Source organism: Cygnus olor, chromosome 1 (assembly GCF_009769625.2).
Source record: "Cygnus olor isolate bCygOlo1 chromosome 1, bCygOlo1.pri.v2, whole genome shotgun sequence".
Lineage (NCBI taxonomy): Eukaryota > Metazoa > Chordata > Aves > Anseriformes > Anatidae > Cygnus > Cygnus olor.
Window position 1 is genome coordinate 179961519 of NC_049169.1, and position 15625 is coordinate 179977143.

At 41.7% G+C, this 15625-nt stretch overlaps 1 protein-coding gene across 2 annotated transcripts in view; it reads left to right on the top strand.

Annotated features, from left to right (window-relative positions):
- The window catches only part of RB1 (RB transcriptional corepressor 1), an 82031-nt gene that overhangs the window by 62722 nt on the left and 3684 nt on the right, over positions 1–15625 (top strand). For both annotated transcript variants that reach the window (XM_040542188.1, XM_040542196.1), the window contains 6 exons: positions 11313–11431; positions 11916–12061; positions 12730–12875; positions 13579–13683; positions 14658–14771; positions 14859–15025. In XM_040542188.1, the coding sequence (XP_040398122.1) occupies positions 11313–11431; positions 11916–12061; positions 12730–12875; positions 13579–13683; positions 14658–14771; positions 14859–15025 (797 nt within the window). The remainder of the gene's footprint in view (positions 1–11312; positions 11432–11915; positions 12062–12729; positions 12876–13578; positions 13684–14657; positions 14772–14858; positions 15026–15625) is intronic.

Here is a 15625-nt window from a genome sequence, read left to right on the forward strand (position 1 = left end):
CATTTGGCTTTTGCCTAAAAAAACCTTGACAAATAAGGTGTCCAAGAATTAGTCATACTGAAGCCTGGCTACAATGGGGAGCTAGGCAATAAACATGCTGATGACTTCAGATAAGGTTGTTTATGTAGCAGCACTGCCAATTCAGACCAAAGATCCATCTGGAAGAGGCTTGTGGCAATTGCTGTGGGGAAAACTATGTGCAGGACTAGGCTACAGTGTCACTTACATTGATGATGTCCAGCAGAACCATAAAGACACAGAACCATTAAGGTTGGCAAAGACCTCCAAGATCACCTGGTCCAACCATCCCCTACCACCAGTGTCACCCACTAACCCACGTCCCTAAGCACCACGTCCAACCTCTCCTTGAACACCCCCAGGGACGGTGACTCCACCACCTCCCTGGGCAACCCGTCCCAGTGCCTGACTGCTCTTTCTGAGAAGAAATGTCTCCTCATTTCCTGCCACGGGCTACTACTGTACTGGCACAATGGTAACTTTTATTACTTTCCTAATAATTCTTTACACTTTGACTTCTGAGCATTGAGTTGGTGTTTTCAGAATTACGCTAACTCTAAATGTCTCAGAATAATAGTGATTACGGAGCCCTAGTGAATGTAAAGTTAGGGTAATTTTTGTTCATTATTTTCGCTTTTATTGTCAAGTAGCATGGCAACTTTATCATCCAGTCACTGAAAATCGTGAGATTTTTTTGCAGTGTGTTTGGTTCACCTACAATTGAGCATTTTGTGCTACTAGCAGCAGCCTTTCCTTCCTGGTCCTGCCACCTTTTCCCTATCACTAATGAAAGTTAAACAGCTGCTGTCTCAGCAGAGTGTGAAGCTTCAAAGATGACCTCTCTCCACAGTGAAAACAGACCATTCATGCCCTTGATATTTCTCTTTTAGTCTGCCTTCCCCTCTGCCCACTGGCAGCACTTTCTTTAAAGGGCCTTTCCTGAAGGAGCCTCTTCAAGCCTTCATGGAGAACAGGTGTAGTGTGTTTAAGTGGCAGGGGTTTGGTAGTGGGGGGGTCACAGGGGTGGTTTCTGTGAGAAGAATCCAGAAGCTGCCCCATGTTAGATAAAGGCCCTACCGCTGGCCAGAGCCAGCAATGAGCAGATTGCCATGAGCAATGTTGTTTGCGACTCTGGGAGAGCAGATTAAGGAAGGGGAAAAAAAACTGCCATGCAACAGCAGCTGGGAGAGAGGAGTGAGAAGCAGCCCTGCAGCCCCCCCAGGTCAGTGCAGCAGGAGGGCAGGAGGTGCTCCAAGCAGGCAGCAGCAGTTCCCCTGGGGCCTGTGGAGAGGCCCCTGGTGGAGCAGGCTGTCCCCCTGCAGCCCATGGGTCCCACATGGAGCAGATCTCCACGCTGCAGCCCGTGGAGGAGCCCCCGGTGGAGCAGGTGGATGTGGCCTGGAGGAGGCTGCGGCCCATGGAGAGCCCCCGCAGGAGCAGGCCCCGGGCCGGAGCTGCAGCCCGTGGAGAGGAGCCCACGCAGGAGCAGGGGTCTGGGGGTGCCAGAATCCCATGGGAGGGGCCCCATGTGGAGCAGGGGCAGAGAGCCACTGTGAAGGAGCAGTGGAGACAAAGTGTCAGGGACTGACCATAGCCCCCACTCCCCTGTGCCTCTTGGGGTGAGGAGGTTGAAGAGAGTGGATGGGGGATGAAGGTTTTTTTTTCTTTCCTTTGTTTCTCACGTTTCTCACTTCTCTAGCTTATTAGTAATAGGCAATAAATTTTGCTGTCTACCTACTTTGGGTCTGTTTTGCCTGTGGATCTCCCCATCCTTGTCTCAACCCTTGAGCCCTTTGCATTGTATTTTTTCCCCCTTTCCCTTTGAGGAGGGGGGAGTGAGAAAGCGGCTGTCATAGAGCTTGGCTGCCCACCCCTGTAAAACCACCACACCAGGATACCATCTGGCTGCAGGATCATCCTCTTCACAAATGGCTTCCATTACTTTAGAGGAGAAATCCTGGGATTTGTGAGGCATGACTCCTTTCTCTACCCTGGTACTGCCCCTGAAAGATGCTGTCTCATGTCATCCTACAACTGGTCCTTTCTGTCTCTTCATTTGACCACATGCAGACACCAGCACTGCCATAAGGTGCCATAAATAGGAGGGCAGCTCAGAGTGTACAACTAAGGCATCTCCTGCCCAAAATTAAGAAAAAACAGCAGAACAGAAAAAAGCACAGCTCCTGGTCCACTTCAACATGCAGTCACTCAACTCTGCTTGAACAAGACAGGTTGGGTATAGTTGGAAGGACAGAGCAGGTTGATGGAGGGGTTTGGGACTGTGTCTTTTTGGTACAATACTGGCTTATGCTGACTTAGAGCATTGTGTAGTTAAGGTTTTAATGTGCTGAATATTGAAAGGCTTGCTGGGCTGGGTAACTATATATATATATCTATTAATAAAAAGGGGTGTATGTTGGGTGAGTGTTGAGCAGAAAAGCTGTTGAAGAAAGCCATGCAGGAGCCTACTGCAAGCCATGTAGCAGCAGTCTTCCCTGGGTCATTCTGAGTGCTCTAAACCAAGTAGTTGAATAAAGACACATTTCTACTTGGAGGCTGTTCTTCCAAACTCCTTTCAGAGCAGTATTTTCAAAAGTTAGTTTCACTGCCTTGGCAAACAAGAACAGTCTTGATGCTCATGGTTCATCTCTTCAATATTCAACTGCTGATTGGTTTACAGAGGTACAAAGCAATCGCTGTGTCAGTAGTTTTCATATTTGTAGAGTACTATGATCTGTCTGTGTAGTATTTTTTACACATACCAATAGTATTAGTCACTCTTAATACAACAGGTCTATCATCTTTATGGTTAACATTTAAAAACTGAAGAAAAAAATGATTTCTAGAAGATTGCTTGAGTCCTGTTTCACTTTTTAAAATTTAGCTTGACTTTATTTCTACTTTGAAAGCATCTGTCAGCCTCGATATCTAATCGTGCCTGTCAACTGTTCATCTTGCTGTCACAGAATCACAATCATCTAGGTTGGAAGAGACCTCCAAGATCACCCAGTCCAGCCTCTGACCTAACACTAACAAGTCCTCCACTAAACCATATCGCTAAGCTCTACATCTAAATGTCTCTTAAAGACCTCCAGGGATGGTGACTCAACCATTTCCCTGGGCAGCCCATTCCAATGCCTAACAACCCTTTCAGTAAAGAAGTTCTTCCTAATATCCAACCTAAACCTCCCCTGGCGTAACTTTAGCCCATTCCCCCTTGTCCTGTCACCAGGCACGTGGGAGAATAGACCAACCCCCACCTCGCTACAGCCTCCTTTAATGTACCCATAGAGAGTGATAAGGTCACCCTTGAGCCTCCTCTTCTCCAGGCTGGACAATCCCAGCTCCCTCAGCCGCTCCTCATAAGACTTGTTCTCCAGACCCCTCCCCAGCTTCGTTGCCCTTCTCTGGACTCGCTCGAGCACCTCCATGTCCTTCTTGTAGTGAGGGGCCCAAAATTGAACACAGTACTTGAGGTGTGGCCTCACCGGAGCCAAGTACAGGGGGACAATCACTTCCCTAGACCTGCTGGCCACGCTGCTTCTTATACAAGCCAGGATGCTGTTGGCCTTCTTGGCCACCTGAGCACACTGCTGGCTCATATTCAGCTGACTATCAACCAATACTCCCAGATCCTTCTTTGCCAGGCAGCTTTCCAACTGCTCATATGTGATACACTTCCTGAGTTTTTACATCTTTCTCGCAGCTTCCTTCTAATTTCAAGGGAAGATGCATGTGTGGTGGTCTCCCAGAAGTTGTCACGTGCATCCTTCTCCATTTCTAGGAAACATATCTTGGTGATGCTCTTACCATCCTGTAGTGAGGTGGCCCCATAGACATTTACAGATCAGCTTTGTGAAACATAGAGAACTGGTTCATACAAAGCCATCTTCTGAAGAACAATTTTGAGAGTGGAGAGGAACTGTAAAGAGAATGGATTTACAGCCTTATTTAAAGGAACACCAATTTAAGATGCATATCCTGGCTTGTGGCAACCTGGCTTTCCTTCTCTAACTGAAGATATCTGAGCTTATTTTTCATTGGGCCTTCAACTACCTCTTTATAGGAAATGGCAGTTGCTCCCATTAGAGATGCTTGATTTCATATTAATATGCATGTAGGTATGTTAGAGACTATCTACAGCAGGATCTCTAAAGCAGTTCCAAGTTTCCATGAGGGGTTCAAAGTGTCAGAATAATTGCTCTTTCTGTGGTGCAGTACTTTTCTTTTAATGAGAATCTGGAACATGAGAGAACTGGACTTGAAAGTTCCTAGTAGGCTTGGGGCTAGGACACCCACATTCAGATCAGCTGTTCATGTGCTTTCTGTCAAGGACTTCAAATAATTGGAGTTTGCGTGATTTGCAAATGCTGTCAGGATGTGCTTGCCACCTTCTTTGTAGTTTATGACTTTCCAAGTCTTTTGTGTGAGGAGGAAAAGCCTGTTAAAATAAAGCTCTCAAATGACCAGGACTAATTAACATTATTTTTTCTCTCCTTTTTTCCTCTGTCCATTACGCATTTAGATAAAAGGAGATTATCACAAAGCTTGATGACAACGTTTTGTTCTGTAAACCAGTGTTATACTAGCCCTAAGTTAGAAGGAGGACTTCTATTAAACATACAGTTGTTCTAAAGAGTTAAAAGCAGATCTGACAATATTCTTAAATGAATTACACCGTTAACACTGCAGTTGTTAATGTTATCTTAATAAATTTTGTAATAACAAGACCTAATAGGATCATAATTTATATAAACAGCTCATCTAGTAGGAGATGTGTACATATATGTGAAATTAAAAGTTCCTAATCTTGCATTTTTTCCATGGCAATATTCTTTAAATGTAGACTGAAGTATATGTTGGTGTGGCAGATCTAAATTACTTCAAAATTCTGAATACCAATTGTTGTGTAATGTTTCTGAAAACGCAGTTGCAAACAAAAGTCAGCTTTCTAAGCATGTAATTCTGTCCTGGACAAGAGGAATGGAAGTTGATAGCTCCCATCTGCTCCTTGTCCTTTCATTCCAAGGTTGTCAATTCTAAATTAGCTTTATTTTGCCATACAAAATCACATCTACCTTTTAGTATATTGTGAAGAAAAACATTTCTTAATGTTATGTACTGTATTGATTAACTCAATAATTTGAATAATTTGTGGTGGTGTTAATTATTAAAAACCAAGAAACCCCACAATGTTGCTAGGCATTGAGATGCACAATTTAGCGATAAACATTGTATTAAGGTATATTATGGGCAAATAACTAAAAACCAATTAGAAAATTACTGTAAAGAAGGGAAGTGTAAAGCAGTAGAAAATAAAGAGAAAAGCAGATCTTAAAATATTGTAAACTGCTAATTAACACTGCCTGAGAGGAAAGCTGCTCGGGGCCTTCCTTTATAATCAGTGGACTACACCCAAACCCCAGGGTAGCTGTTCTCTGTATTTAAGGCTTTAGGTCGTTCATTTAATCTTCTCATGGAAACCAAAGTCCCGTTAAACATGGAGTTGGGACAGAGCTGATATAAAGATCAGGAAGCTGTGAAGCACCCGTGTATCCTGTATTTCATCATAGCCAAATAAAGGTTAGCCAACAAGAAATTCAGTGTATTTTGTCCAGAAAATGAGCCTGAAGGCTGTGGAAAAATTACCATAAAGGCTTGTGGTGCAGGTATTGTCGCAGGGAAGCATCCTGTAGAGGCTTCCTGAACTAACCCCCACATAATGCACTGTTTGGTTTTGCAGAGTTTTAGTTAGTGTAAGAGGGGACTGAGTCAAATTTCTGTCTTGTTCTTGGTTCCTCTGCCAATGGCCATTTGACCCAGAGAAATCTTGGCCGTTACTTGATTCCTCCCTTTTTGCACCACTAAAATGGGGCTTGGCTAGCTACTATGTGGAAGTCTAAAAGGAAAAGCAGCATCACGTTTAATTAGTAAAATTTATTCTGTGGCTGCATTTAGCATTAAAGTAAAAATTGCACAAAACTCCTTTCACGTGAAAGGAATGCATCGGAGGTGACCTGTTGACCCGAAGTGCTGCTTAAAAGCTTTGAAAAGCAATATAAAATTTGTAAAAGATAGTGTGAATAATGTCACTTTAGAAACGAGTTACTGATTAACGTTCCTGCTAGATAAAGCTGGACCTGGGGGTTAAAGTTCTTTTTTTTGACTCTTACTTAGAGGACTGGTAATTGTCTGGTTATTGACATCATATTTTGTTCATTCAAGTGAGAGGTAGGTTGTTGAATACCAAATAGTGTGACTGAAGCTGAACAGAGTTAGCACTGATAAGCTCTGGGTAATTTCTGGCCTAGAAAAATGACTGCAAGCTCAAGATTCACTAAATAAAAGTATTTTTCATGTTTATGTATATAAAGGAAGGAGGTAGGGTTATAATTAAGCCCTTAGTAGCTGATTTATTTTGTAGGGTGGAGGATAGATGCATTTGCAAAAACTCACATCTGTGTATTTCAACATTGTCTCTGTTTTTTTGTGAGGCACTGGTTTTGTCGATGCAGTTAGTACCTACTTTTCATTTGCAGCGTGTGGCTGTGCATTTGGAAAGCCATAAGTAATAGTGGTGGATGGCCCTGGGAGAAGAGCACAGATGGCTTTACCTAAAGCGCTTTCAACCATAAAGCGCAAATTATGATTGTCAGGATGCTCACCTTTCATTTCAACAGGTCTCAAAACTAAACAACCTTTTCCTGCCTCGTGCAGCCCCATTACTAACCAAGTTTCTGCAGTCAGGTCACGGGTGACTGTGCTTTGCCCAAGGTAACCCATTGAGTCAATGCTTTAGCACATCCCACCATTGCTCATGCCAGCCAGCCTCTGCTGTTGGAAGCCAGCTGGGATGTGACAACCACTCATTTATGGCCACACATTTTATTTATTTATTTATTTATTTATTTATTACCACCAGGTCAATGAGAATTTTGGGAAGCCAGGAGATGTACTGGGCTTGCTGTGTCCTACTACTCTGTCTCTATAAGTAGATTTTTCAATGCAACAAATATCTTCTTGCTTACTGTATTTCATCTACCTGATGGAAAGCAGTACTTTTCATATAAATTCCCATAGGGTAAAGTTTCATGTGCAAATCAGCTGATTTAACAGGTTGTTGTCAGCAAATGTGGGAGATCTTGTACTCCCTGTTTTCTGCTCTTTCCTACTTTGTTCCCAACCTTAGCGTTCCTGTCTTGACTGTTCTTAATGCTTGTTCTGGCTTTGTTTGCTCGATTCTGAGCTGATTCAACTCAAACCAATTTTTTTTCTTTAAGTTAAATTTCTGCTATTTTAGTGCATCAGATTGATTTGCATGGAGATTGAATGAATGCTAACGCTAGTAAATAGGAGGAAAGAAACAGGGAAAATCATTTAAAAGTCAGCAGATCCCTTTCATAGGTAGCAAGCTGCCATGTCTCCTCTCATTCAGTCATTATCAGAGATGTTTAATGACTTCTTCGCCGCTAACACTGGTGATGGGTTCTGGGATACCCTGAGTTGGAAGATTGTGACTGCGGGAATGATAAACTCTCAGCCAGCTCTGAATTTCTACAGGATTTGCTGCTCCAGCTGGATGCATGTGAGGCTATGGGGCCCAATGGGATTTATCCCAGGGTACTCAGAGAGCTGGCTGATCTCACTAAGAGACCTCTCTCAATTATTGTCAGCAGTCTTGGGAATGTTGGGAGGTCCCAGTTGGCTTGAAGCTGGCAAATGTTGTCCCAGTTTTCAAGAAGGATAAGAAAGAAGACCCTAGTAATTACAGGCCTGTTAGTTTCACTTTGGTGTCTGGTGAAATTATGCAGAAGATTATTCTAAGAGTTACTGAAAAACTCTTGGAAGACAGTGCAGTCACTGGTCACATCCTACACAGGTTCACGAGGGGAAAGTCCTGCTTAACAAACTTAATTTCCTTTTATAACAAGGTTGACCTTTTATGGTCCTTTTATGACCACCTAGTTGACCAAGGGAAGCCAGTAGATGTAATCCTTGTGGATTTCAGCAAAACTTTTGATACTGTCTTTCGCAGTATCCTTCTGAACAAAATGTCCAGCACACAGCTAGAGAAGTGCATAATGCGATGGGTGAACAGTTCTCTGACAGATCTGGCCCAAAGGGTTGTAGTATATGGGGTTACACCAGGCCAGCAGCCAGTCACTGGTCGGGTTCTCGAGCTCCATTCTGGGGCCAGTTGTCTTCAATGTTTTTATAAATGACCTGGATGCAGGACTGGAATGCATACTAAGCAAGTTTGCAGATGATACTAAATTAGGAGGAGCTGCTGACTCCCTTGAGGGTAGAGAGGCCTTGCAGAGATCTTGGCAAATGGCAAATCAGCGGGCTGGGCAATCACCAGCCACATGAAGTTTAACAAGATCAAGTGTTGGATTCTGCAGCTGGGATGGGACAGCCCTGGCTGTACGTACAGACTGGGGGACGAGAGGCTGGAGAGCAGCCCCGCAGAAAGGGATCTGGGGGTTGTGGTCACAGCAAGCTGAACACGAGCCAGCAGCGTGCCCTGGCAGCCAGGAGGGCCAACCGTACCCTGGGGTGCATCAGGCCCAGCACCGCCAGCCGGGGAGGGGAGGGATTGTCCCGCTCTGCTCTGCGCTGTGCGGCCTCACCTCCAGCACTGTGTGCAGCTCTGGGTGCCACGGTGTAAGGAGGGCATAAAGCTATCAGAGAGCGCCCAAAGGAGGGCTGCAGAGGAAGTGAAGGGTCTCAATGGCAAAGCGAGGAGGGGCTGAGGTCCCTTGGTTTGTTCAGCCCAGAGCAGAGCAGGCTGAGGGGAGGCCTCATGGCGGCCTGCAGCTCCCTCGCGAGGGGAGCGGAGGGGCAGGCGCTGAGCTCTGCTTTCTGCGGACAGCGACAGGACCCGAGGGTATGGCATGGAGCTGGGACAGGGGAGGGTCAGGCTGGGTGTTAGGGAAAGATTCTTCACCCAGAGGGTGGTCGGGCACTGGGACAGGCTCCCCATGGCAGTGGTCACAGCCCCAAGCCTGCTGGAGTTCCAGAAGTGTTTGGACAATGCTCTCAGACACATGGTCTGATTTTTGGGTGGTCCTTTGTGGAGCCAAGGGTTGGACTCGATGATCCTTGTGGATCCCTTCCAACTCAGGATATTCTATGATTCTGTGATTAAATGATGTGATTAATAAAACCACACTCTGTAGTGAAAACTGGAGCAGGGTTGAGAAGAGGACCCGGAACTTCTGGTCTTGAGTGCTAACTTATAAAACTGTGATTTCAGTTTCCATTTCTTGACCTCTTCCTCACCCTATATCAATTCCCTTTTCTTCTACTTATGTTTATTTAAAAAAATACTTTCCAGTCATTGTAGTTAAAACGTTAAACAAATGAAGCGGGATTAACTCTTAGTCAAGGAATCATGAGATGTTTTCAGAATGAATTAGTGATTGCTCTGGGAAAGAAACCTGGATCCTTCAGAGTGTAGTGAGATACGGTTAGAAGTAATAAAAAAGAGCAGGCAAAATGGCCAGAACAATAAGAAATGGAGGTCATGTCTGCATTTTCCTCAAGGGCAGCACAGAAAGAGACAAGTGAGAAAGCACGTGCATTCCTAAATACAAGGAAGGATGATGCAAACCAGTCCAAGATCTGGTTGAGAAATGGTGGAGAAATAACTGTGTGGTTATGAGTCAGTAACTGATGTTTTTCTGTTATGGATGGAACTGCTTCAGTATTGCCAAAATCCTAATTTAAAAATTACACAATGTGAAGAATTGTAAATCTCAAGCCGCTCTCATCTTGTTGCTCTGAGTTTGTAGTTGTCACACTTCAGAAGGAAAGTGCTCTTTTAGAAATAAGACTAAAAGGAGGTCTTAATGCTGGTTTTAATACTATTAAAACTGGTAAGAATCACCTTCAGCTTGCTTAACGGCATGCTATGTTCCTATTTGTTATTGTACAGGTTTGTCATTTGTGTCATCACATTTTGTTAGTAATATATGCATTTGTAGGATCAGACAGACTTTGGACAATCAGATGACATTTTATGTACAAAGTGTTGACCTGATAGATTTTGTGGCTTTTAGGAGACCATTTGGAGGAAAAAGCTGAATTTCTATTTTTGCCCTGTCTTTAGGGACACTGCTTTCAACTCTGAGAAGGCAGCTGGTTTTCTGTAAGATGTTGTTCTGTTGCTTCTGGACTTCTGATGCTGCCTTCTTGGCAGGCAACATTCAGCTCAAGGATGAGAGTCTTGTTTAAAGAAAGTGTAAAAAACAGAAGCCAGCAACCCCGTGTTTTCAAAACTAGGTATAAATTTGATGCCAAATTATTTTCCCATGAAGACTTGCTGTCTCAGCAGAATTCTACCCTGTACGTGACACGCAAATGGCAAAAGCCTGAGATTCTGTTTCTGCAAGAGTGCTATTTGTTACTATTGTCAGCAGTAGTACTAATGTTACTTCAGCCAGAACCATCCACCTTCCACTTACATCCTCTCTTCATTGCTTCCTTAATTCAAGGTCTTAGTAAGTTCAAGCTTATTCCAGCTGCCTTTCCTAAAGTCCAGATAACTGACCTAAAATCAAAATGTGTGGACTTCTTTTCAAGTTAAATATGTCCTTTAATATCAAACTGATGTTTTGGAGTTTCTCTCCATCATCATGGTTGCCTATTGAAAGCTACGTAATATTGAAGATAAGCTACCAAAGCAGGATCAGGTCGCTGTACTTGCCTTTAAGATCCCAACTGGGCGTAAAGGCAGAGATTTAATGCATGCAGAGCGACTATAGCCCTTGCCAAAAGTAGCCCTAGGAAAATCACATCCAAAAATGGTATTGCAGAGATCTGAATAGTCCCTGGTGCAATTAGATGAGCTATGACTGTTTTGTATGTTATCTATCACATGTAAAATATTAGGTAGATGTTGTAGCAGCAATAGTACCTTTCTTTCATCAGTTACCTTCTAGTCACCCATGTGTTTTTTGAGAACGTGACCTTTTGTCTTCATACTCGATGTGCCATTTACTTTTCTCTTCAGGGATGGCTTTTTAATAGGAATCAATAAGAGACTTTAGAATACAACAGCCATGTCTGAACTCTGCAATTGACCTGTATCTATTGGACAGAAAAAAAATGTTTGATGTATTTTAATAGTTAAAATTGGTTGGTATTATCGGACAAAGCATGAGTGTTTTGAAGGATTTCAAAGCATTAATCTTCTGTTTAGGAGCATATTTAGGGGGTTGTTTTTAGAGGAGGAATAACATCTATCCAATGATTATTCTCAGTATAATGTACTGCTGCTGTGATTTTTCTAGGATTCACCTCTGTTTGATCTTATCAAGCAGTCGAAAGAACGAGAAGGTCAAACTGATCAGCCTGAGCCCGCCTCCACTCTAAATCTGCCTCTCCAACATAACCACACTGCAGCAGACCTGTAAGTGACGTGCATGCTTGGTGTCTAGTGAAATGTATAGCTAATATCTCCCTTAATAATTAAATCCAAGCCCCATCGAACTTGTAATTGCAAACTGTTACCTTACTTGTCTAGGAATAAACAAGTCCCCTTATCAGTAAAATGGTTTTGACTTGACGTTAGTTGGTTTTTGGCTTGAGGTTAGTTAGTGGAGTGAGTGGATGGGTACGAGTTTTGTGAGATGGGGGGAAGAGAAAGATGATGCAGCTCCTTTGTGCTATCACTAACACATTTCTCTTGCTCTTCTGAGCTGTAATAAGAAGGAATACAGATTAGTATTTAATCAATAATTTGAAATTTTATTTCTGTTATGGGAATAACTGGTTACAGTACCAATACATTTAGTCTCATGGGGGGAGAGGGAAGAGTTTGTGCAAGTATTATTCATTTTAAATTATTCCTTTATCTTGTGATGTTAAGTGCTTAATAGAAGTTGAATCTCCAGGTATCTTTCTCCTGTGAGATCTCCTAAGAAGAAAGCATCTGGACACCCTCACAGTGCTACTTCCAATCCAGATGCTCAGCCAGCTGCAAGCTCGCAAACACAGAAACCGCAAAAATCTACCTCCCTCTCTCTGTTCTACAAAAAAGGTTTGTTGCTTCTATACTTACTGAAGTTGTAAAGTGATCATTTATCTGATTTTGGAGCTCAACATTCTTAAGAGGTAATGATAGAAATATGTAGCAAAAGGCCATACAAACCCTTAACTGAACTGCTATTGAAAGAATTAGTAAAATGGTGCCAGCGGGTTGAGTGCACTCTACAGACTAAGTTTCAGCTGAAAGCTTATCTACTGTTTATAAGAATGACCACATTGGCTTAGATGAAGGGTTCGTCTATCATAATATCCATTTTCCAGCAGTGACCATAAATAGGTGTCACGGAAAGCTTAAGAACTGGGCAAGCTTATGTGGTGCTTCCCCTGAATGCTTTTCTAAGCTTTGACTTTTTCCAGCTTGGGGGTTTTCCTGAGCTTTCTGTGATATGTCTGCTTAATAACTTCTCAGTAGATTCATTTTCCAAATGCTTGTCCAGACCTTTTGATTCGACACAGACATATGTGCAGTATTGTACAGTGTGGACTTCCATGTATCCACTTCCATTTCTTCTGAACCTAACTAGTTTGTTTGATAGCTCATAGCTCTTGTAGTGGGAGATGGTGAACACTTAATTGCTATCCATCCTCCATCATGTTCCTCTTATTTTGTATACCCCCATTATTACCATTTCAGTTTATTTTTCTTTTCTATCCCTCAAGTGTATCTACTGGCCTATCTTCGATTACGTACCCTGTTCTTTCGGCTTCTCTCTGAACATCCTGACCTGGAACCCTTGATCTGGACCCTCTTCCAGCACACACTGCAAAATGAATATGAGCTTATGAGAGACAGACACTTGGACCAGGTAACACTAAAAAAAAAGTTTCAAAAGGCTTTCCTGAACAAAATGTTCCTTACACATTCTTTAACTGATAAAAATTATGATCTGAGCTTTTATTTCTCTATTGATCACTTATAGCAGAAATTAAGCACTTAGTGAAGTGTATTTTTGATCATCTCAGGTTTGTTTCTAAGTACTATGAAATGCTCAAAATACCATTTATGACTATTTTCAAAATAATGAACAGAGACCAAATTTTCTATTAATTTGTGTAAGAAAATACTGATTTTCTTTGGGAAGACAAAATATTTGACTGATCCTTGTTTTGTTATTGGACCCTAAAGTTTCAGTCTGTGAAATGGGTTTGAAAAGGTATTACCAGCTGCAATTAGTTAATTGTCCTACAGAAATGGAAGGAACAGTAGTTGACATTTTCTGAAAGTTCTTATGAAGGTGAGTTGCATGGTGACTTTCAGAGCACAGTCAGTAACAGAAGGCTTATAAACTGAGCTTTTGCTTTTGTTTACTTCAAGAACAGCTGTTAGGAAAGTTTCAAAGTCAGTAGCAAAGCTTCTTTTGCTCTCGCTGAAGCCAGAATTGCTTTCTGTTTTAAAAACATGAAAGCACAGAAGAGTATCACAGAAAAAGTAGGATTTCTAAACTCGAAATGAAAAGCCCGAATTAATTTGCTGCATTTTCAGTTGTTTTTTTCTTGTTTCTTTAATAGATCATGATGTGTTCCATGTACGGCATATGCAAAGTAAAAAATGTGGATCTTAGATTTAAAATAATAGTTTCAGCATACAAGGAGCTTCCCAATACAAACCAAGAGGTATGGAAATTCTTTAATATGATACACAATATGATACACAAATTTTTAAATTGTTTTTCCTCTGTCTAAAATGAAAAACCAGGCATACAAATGTTCCTGTTCAGTACAAACTCTCCAAATGCTTCATTGTATCTCAATTTTGGGGATGAGAAAACTAGCTCTAATACTAAATGTCTCTTTAAACATCTTGCACAAATATGTTAGTAGTTCTCAGAAGGCAAACTTCATTCTGCCTTTTTAATTCAAGATACTAAACAACAGTGTATGGTTCTATCTGGAGACTAGATGAAAGATTCAAATGGAGTACTAACAAGATTTTTCAAAAGCAACCTAAGTTGCTTTAGATTTACCTAACTTCCATTGACTGTTGAGGGGAGATAGATTACTTTTTACAGATATTTCCAGTAGAAATGTGGTTATATTTCAAATAGGTAAGTGTAGGGAGGCCTATTAAAGTTACAGGCTCGATTCTAACATAAAAAGTTGCTTCAGTAGAAAAAACAGTTGTTTGAACTGTAAGCGTCCTTTTAGTAGCAGACTTTCTCAGTGTATTTGTGTGTCTTGGCTAAACCCCTGAGCTCTGTCTCCAAACCTGAAGAACTGTTTTATCCATGTCAGGTGAGTGATGAAGAGTGTTTTAGCCTTGCAAGGTGATCATAGTAGCAAAAGTAGCAAGGCCTTGTTTTTGTAATGACAATCGGATGTGTGAAAGTAAATGGAGCTTAAATTTGGAAAACATTGTTATAGTACTGATTAGCTACATTCACAGTAAAGAAAGGGATGTGCTGCTTAATTAAGTAGGAACCTCTACTGCTGTTCATACATGTTTGGAAAAAACCTGTTCTGAATAGTAGTTACAAAGGCTGGTACCTGACACATGCCACAAAGTTTATGAATGGCATTACAAGTTTGTCAAATGTAATTTTTTTTTCCTTTTTTCTTTTTGTTGTGTATGGTTTTCTCACCCTATGCAGACCTTCAAACGTGTTCTTATCAGGGAAGAACAGTACGACTCCATTATAGTCTTCTACAACTTAGTGTTTATGCAGAAACTGAAAACGAACATTTTGCAGTATGCCTCCAACAGGGTAAGGTGTTAGCTGTGTTCAGTATTACTTATTTAATAGAATGGGAATATATAGACAATAAAACATTATTATTTTATTATTTTATAGCCTCCTACTCTGTCACCTATCCCACACATTCCTCGCAGCCCTTACCAGTTTTCCACTTCTCCTCGGCGTGTCCCTGCTGGCAATAACATCTACATCTCACCCTTGAAGAGCCCATACAAATTCTCTGATGGGTTTCAGTCTCCCACAAAGATGACTCCGAGGTCTAGGTATGTTGGTTACAACCATTTCTTTGAGCGAAGTGAAGTTGTTGGGACTCCAGAGAACTGCACGGTGTAGTTTATCAATAGTCTGTGTTTTTTATCTTTTCTGCGTAAAAGTTTGTGTCCTGTATTTGGAATCTTTGAGCGCTTTTCTGTTTCAGCTTAGTTAGTATGTAAGATTTTTTTTTCTCCCCAAATAATTGCATCCAATGTGTGTTTTTTGGCTTGGTTGTTTGAATTTTGTTGGTTTTGACTCTGGATCATAAAAGATGAATGAATTTTTTACACTTGGTTAAGGAGAAAATAAATTTTTGGAACAAGATGGCTCAGAATATTTAGCTAACTTAGCTAAACATTTCAAACTCTTGGTCACTCGCTCTTAACTGATAAGGATGATGGCAAATCAAAGTCATGCTGTCTGTAAAAAGCATTTCCATCTCACCATTAAAAGCCCGTGCATATCTCCAGTGGGCTTTTCAGAGTTGGATCAAGTGAGTACTGGTACAACTGATTCACTGTGCAATTATTGTATGTTTTAGGTTGAAGTCTTGTATGGGTTTGATTAGCAAACATCTAAAGGTTATCTAATTAAGGGATGATCATCAG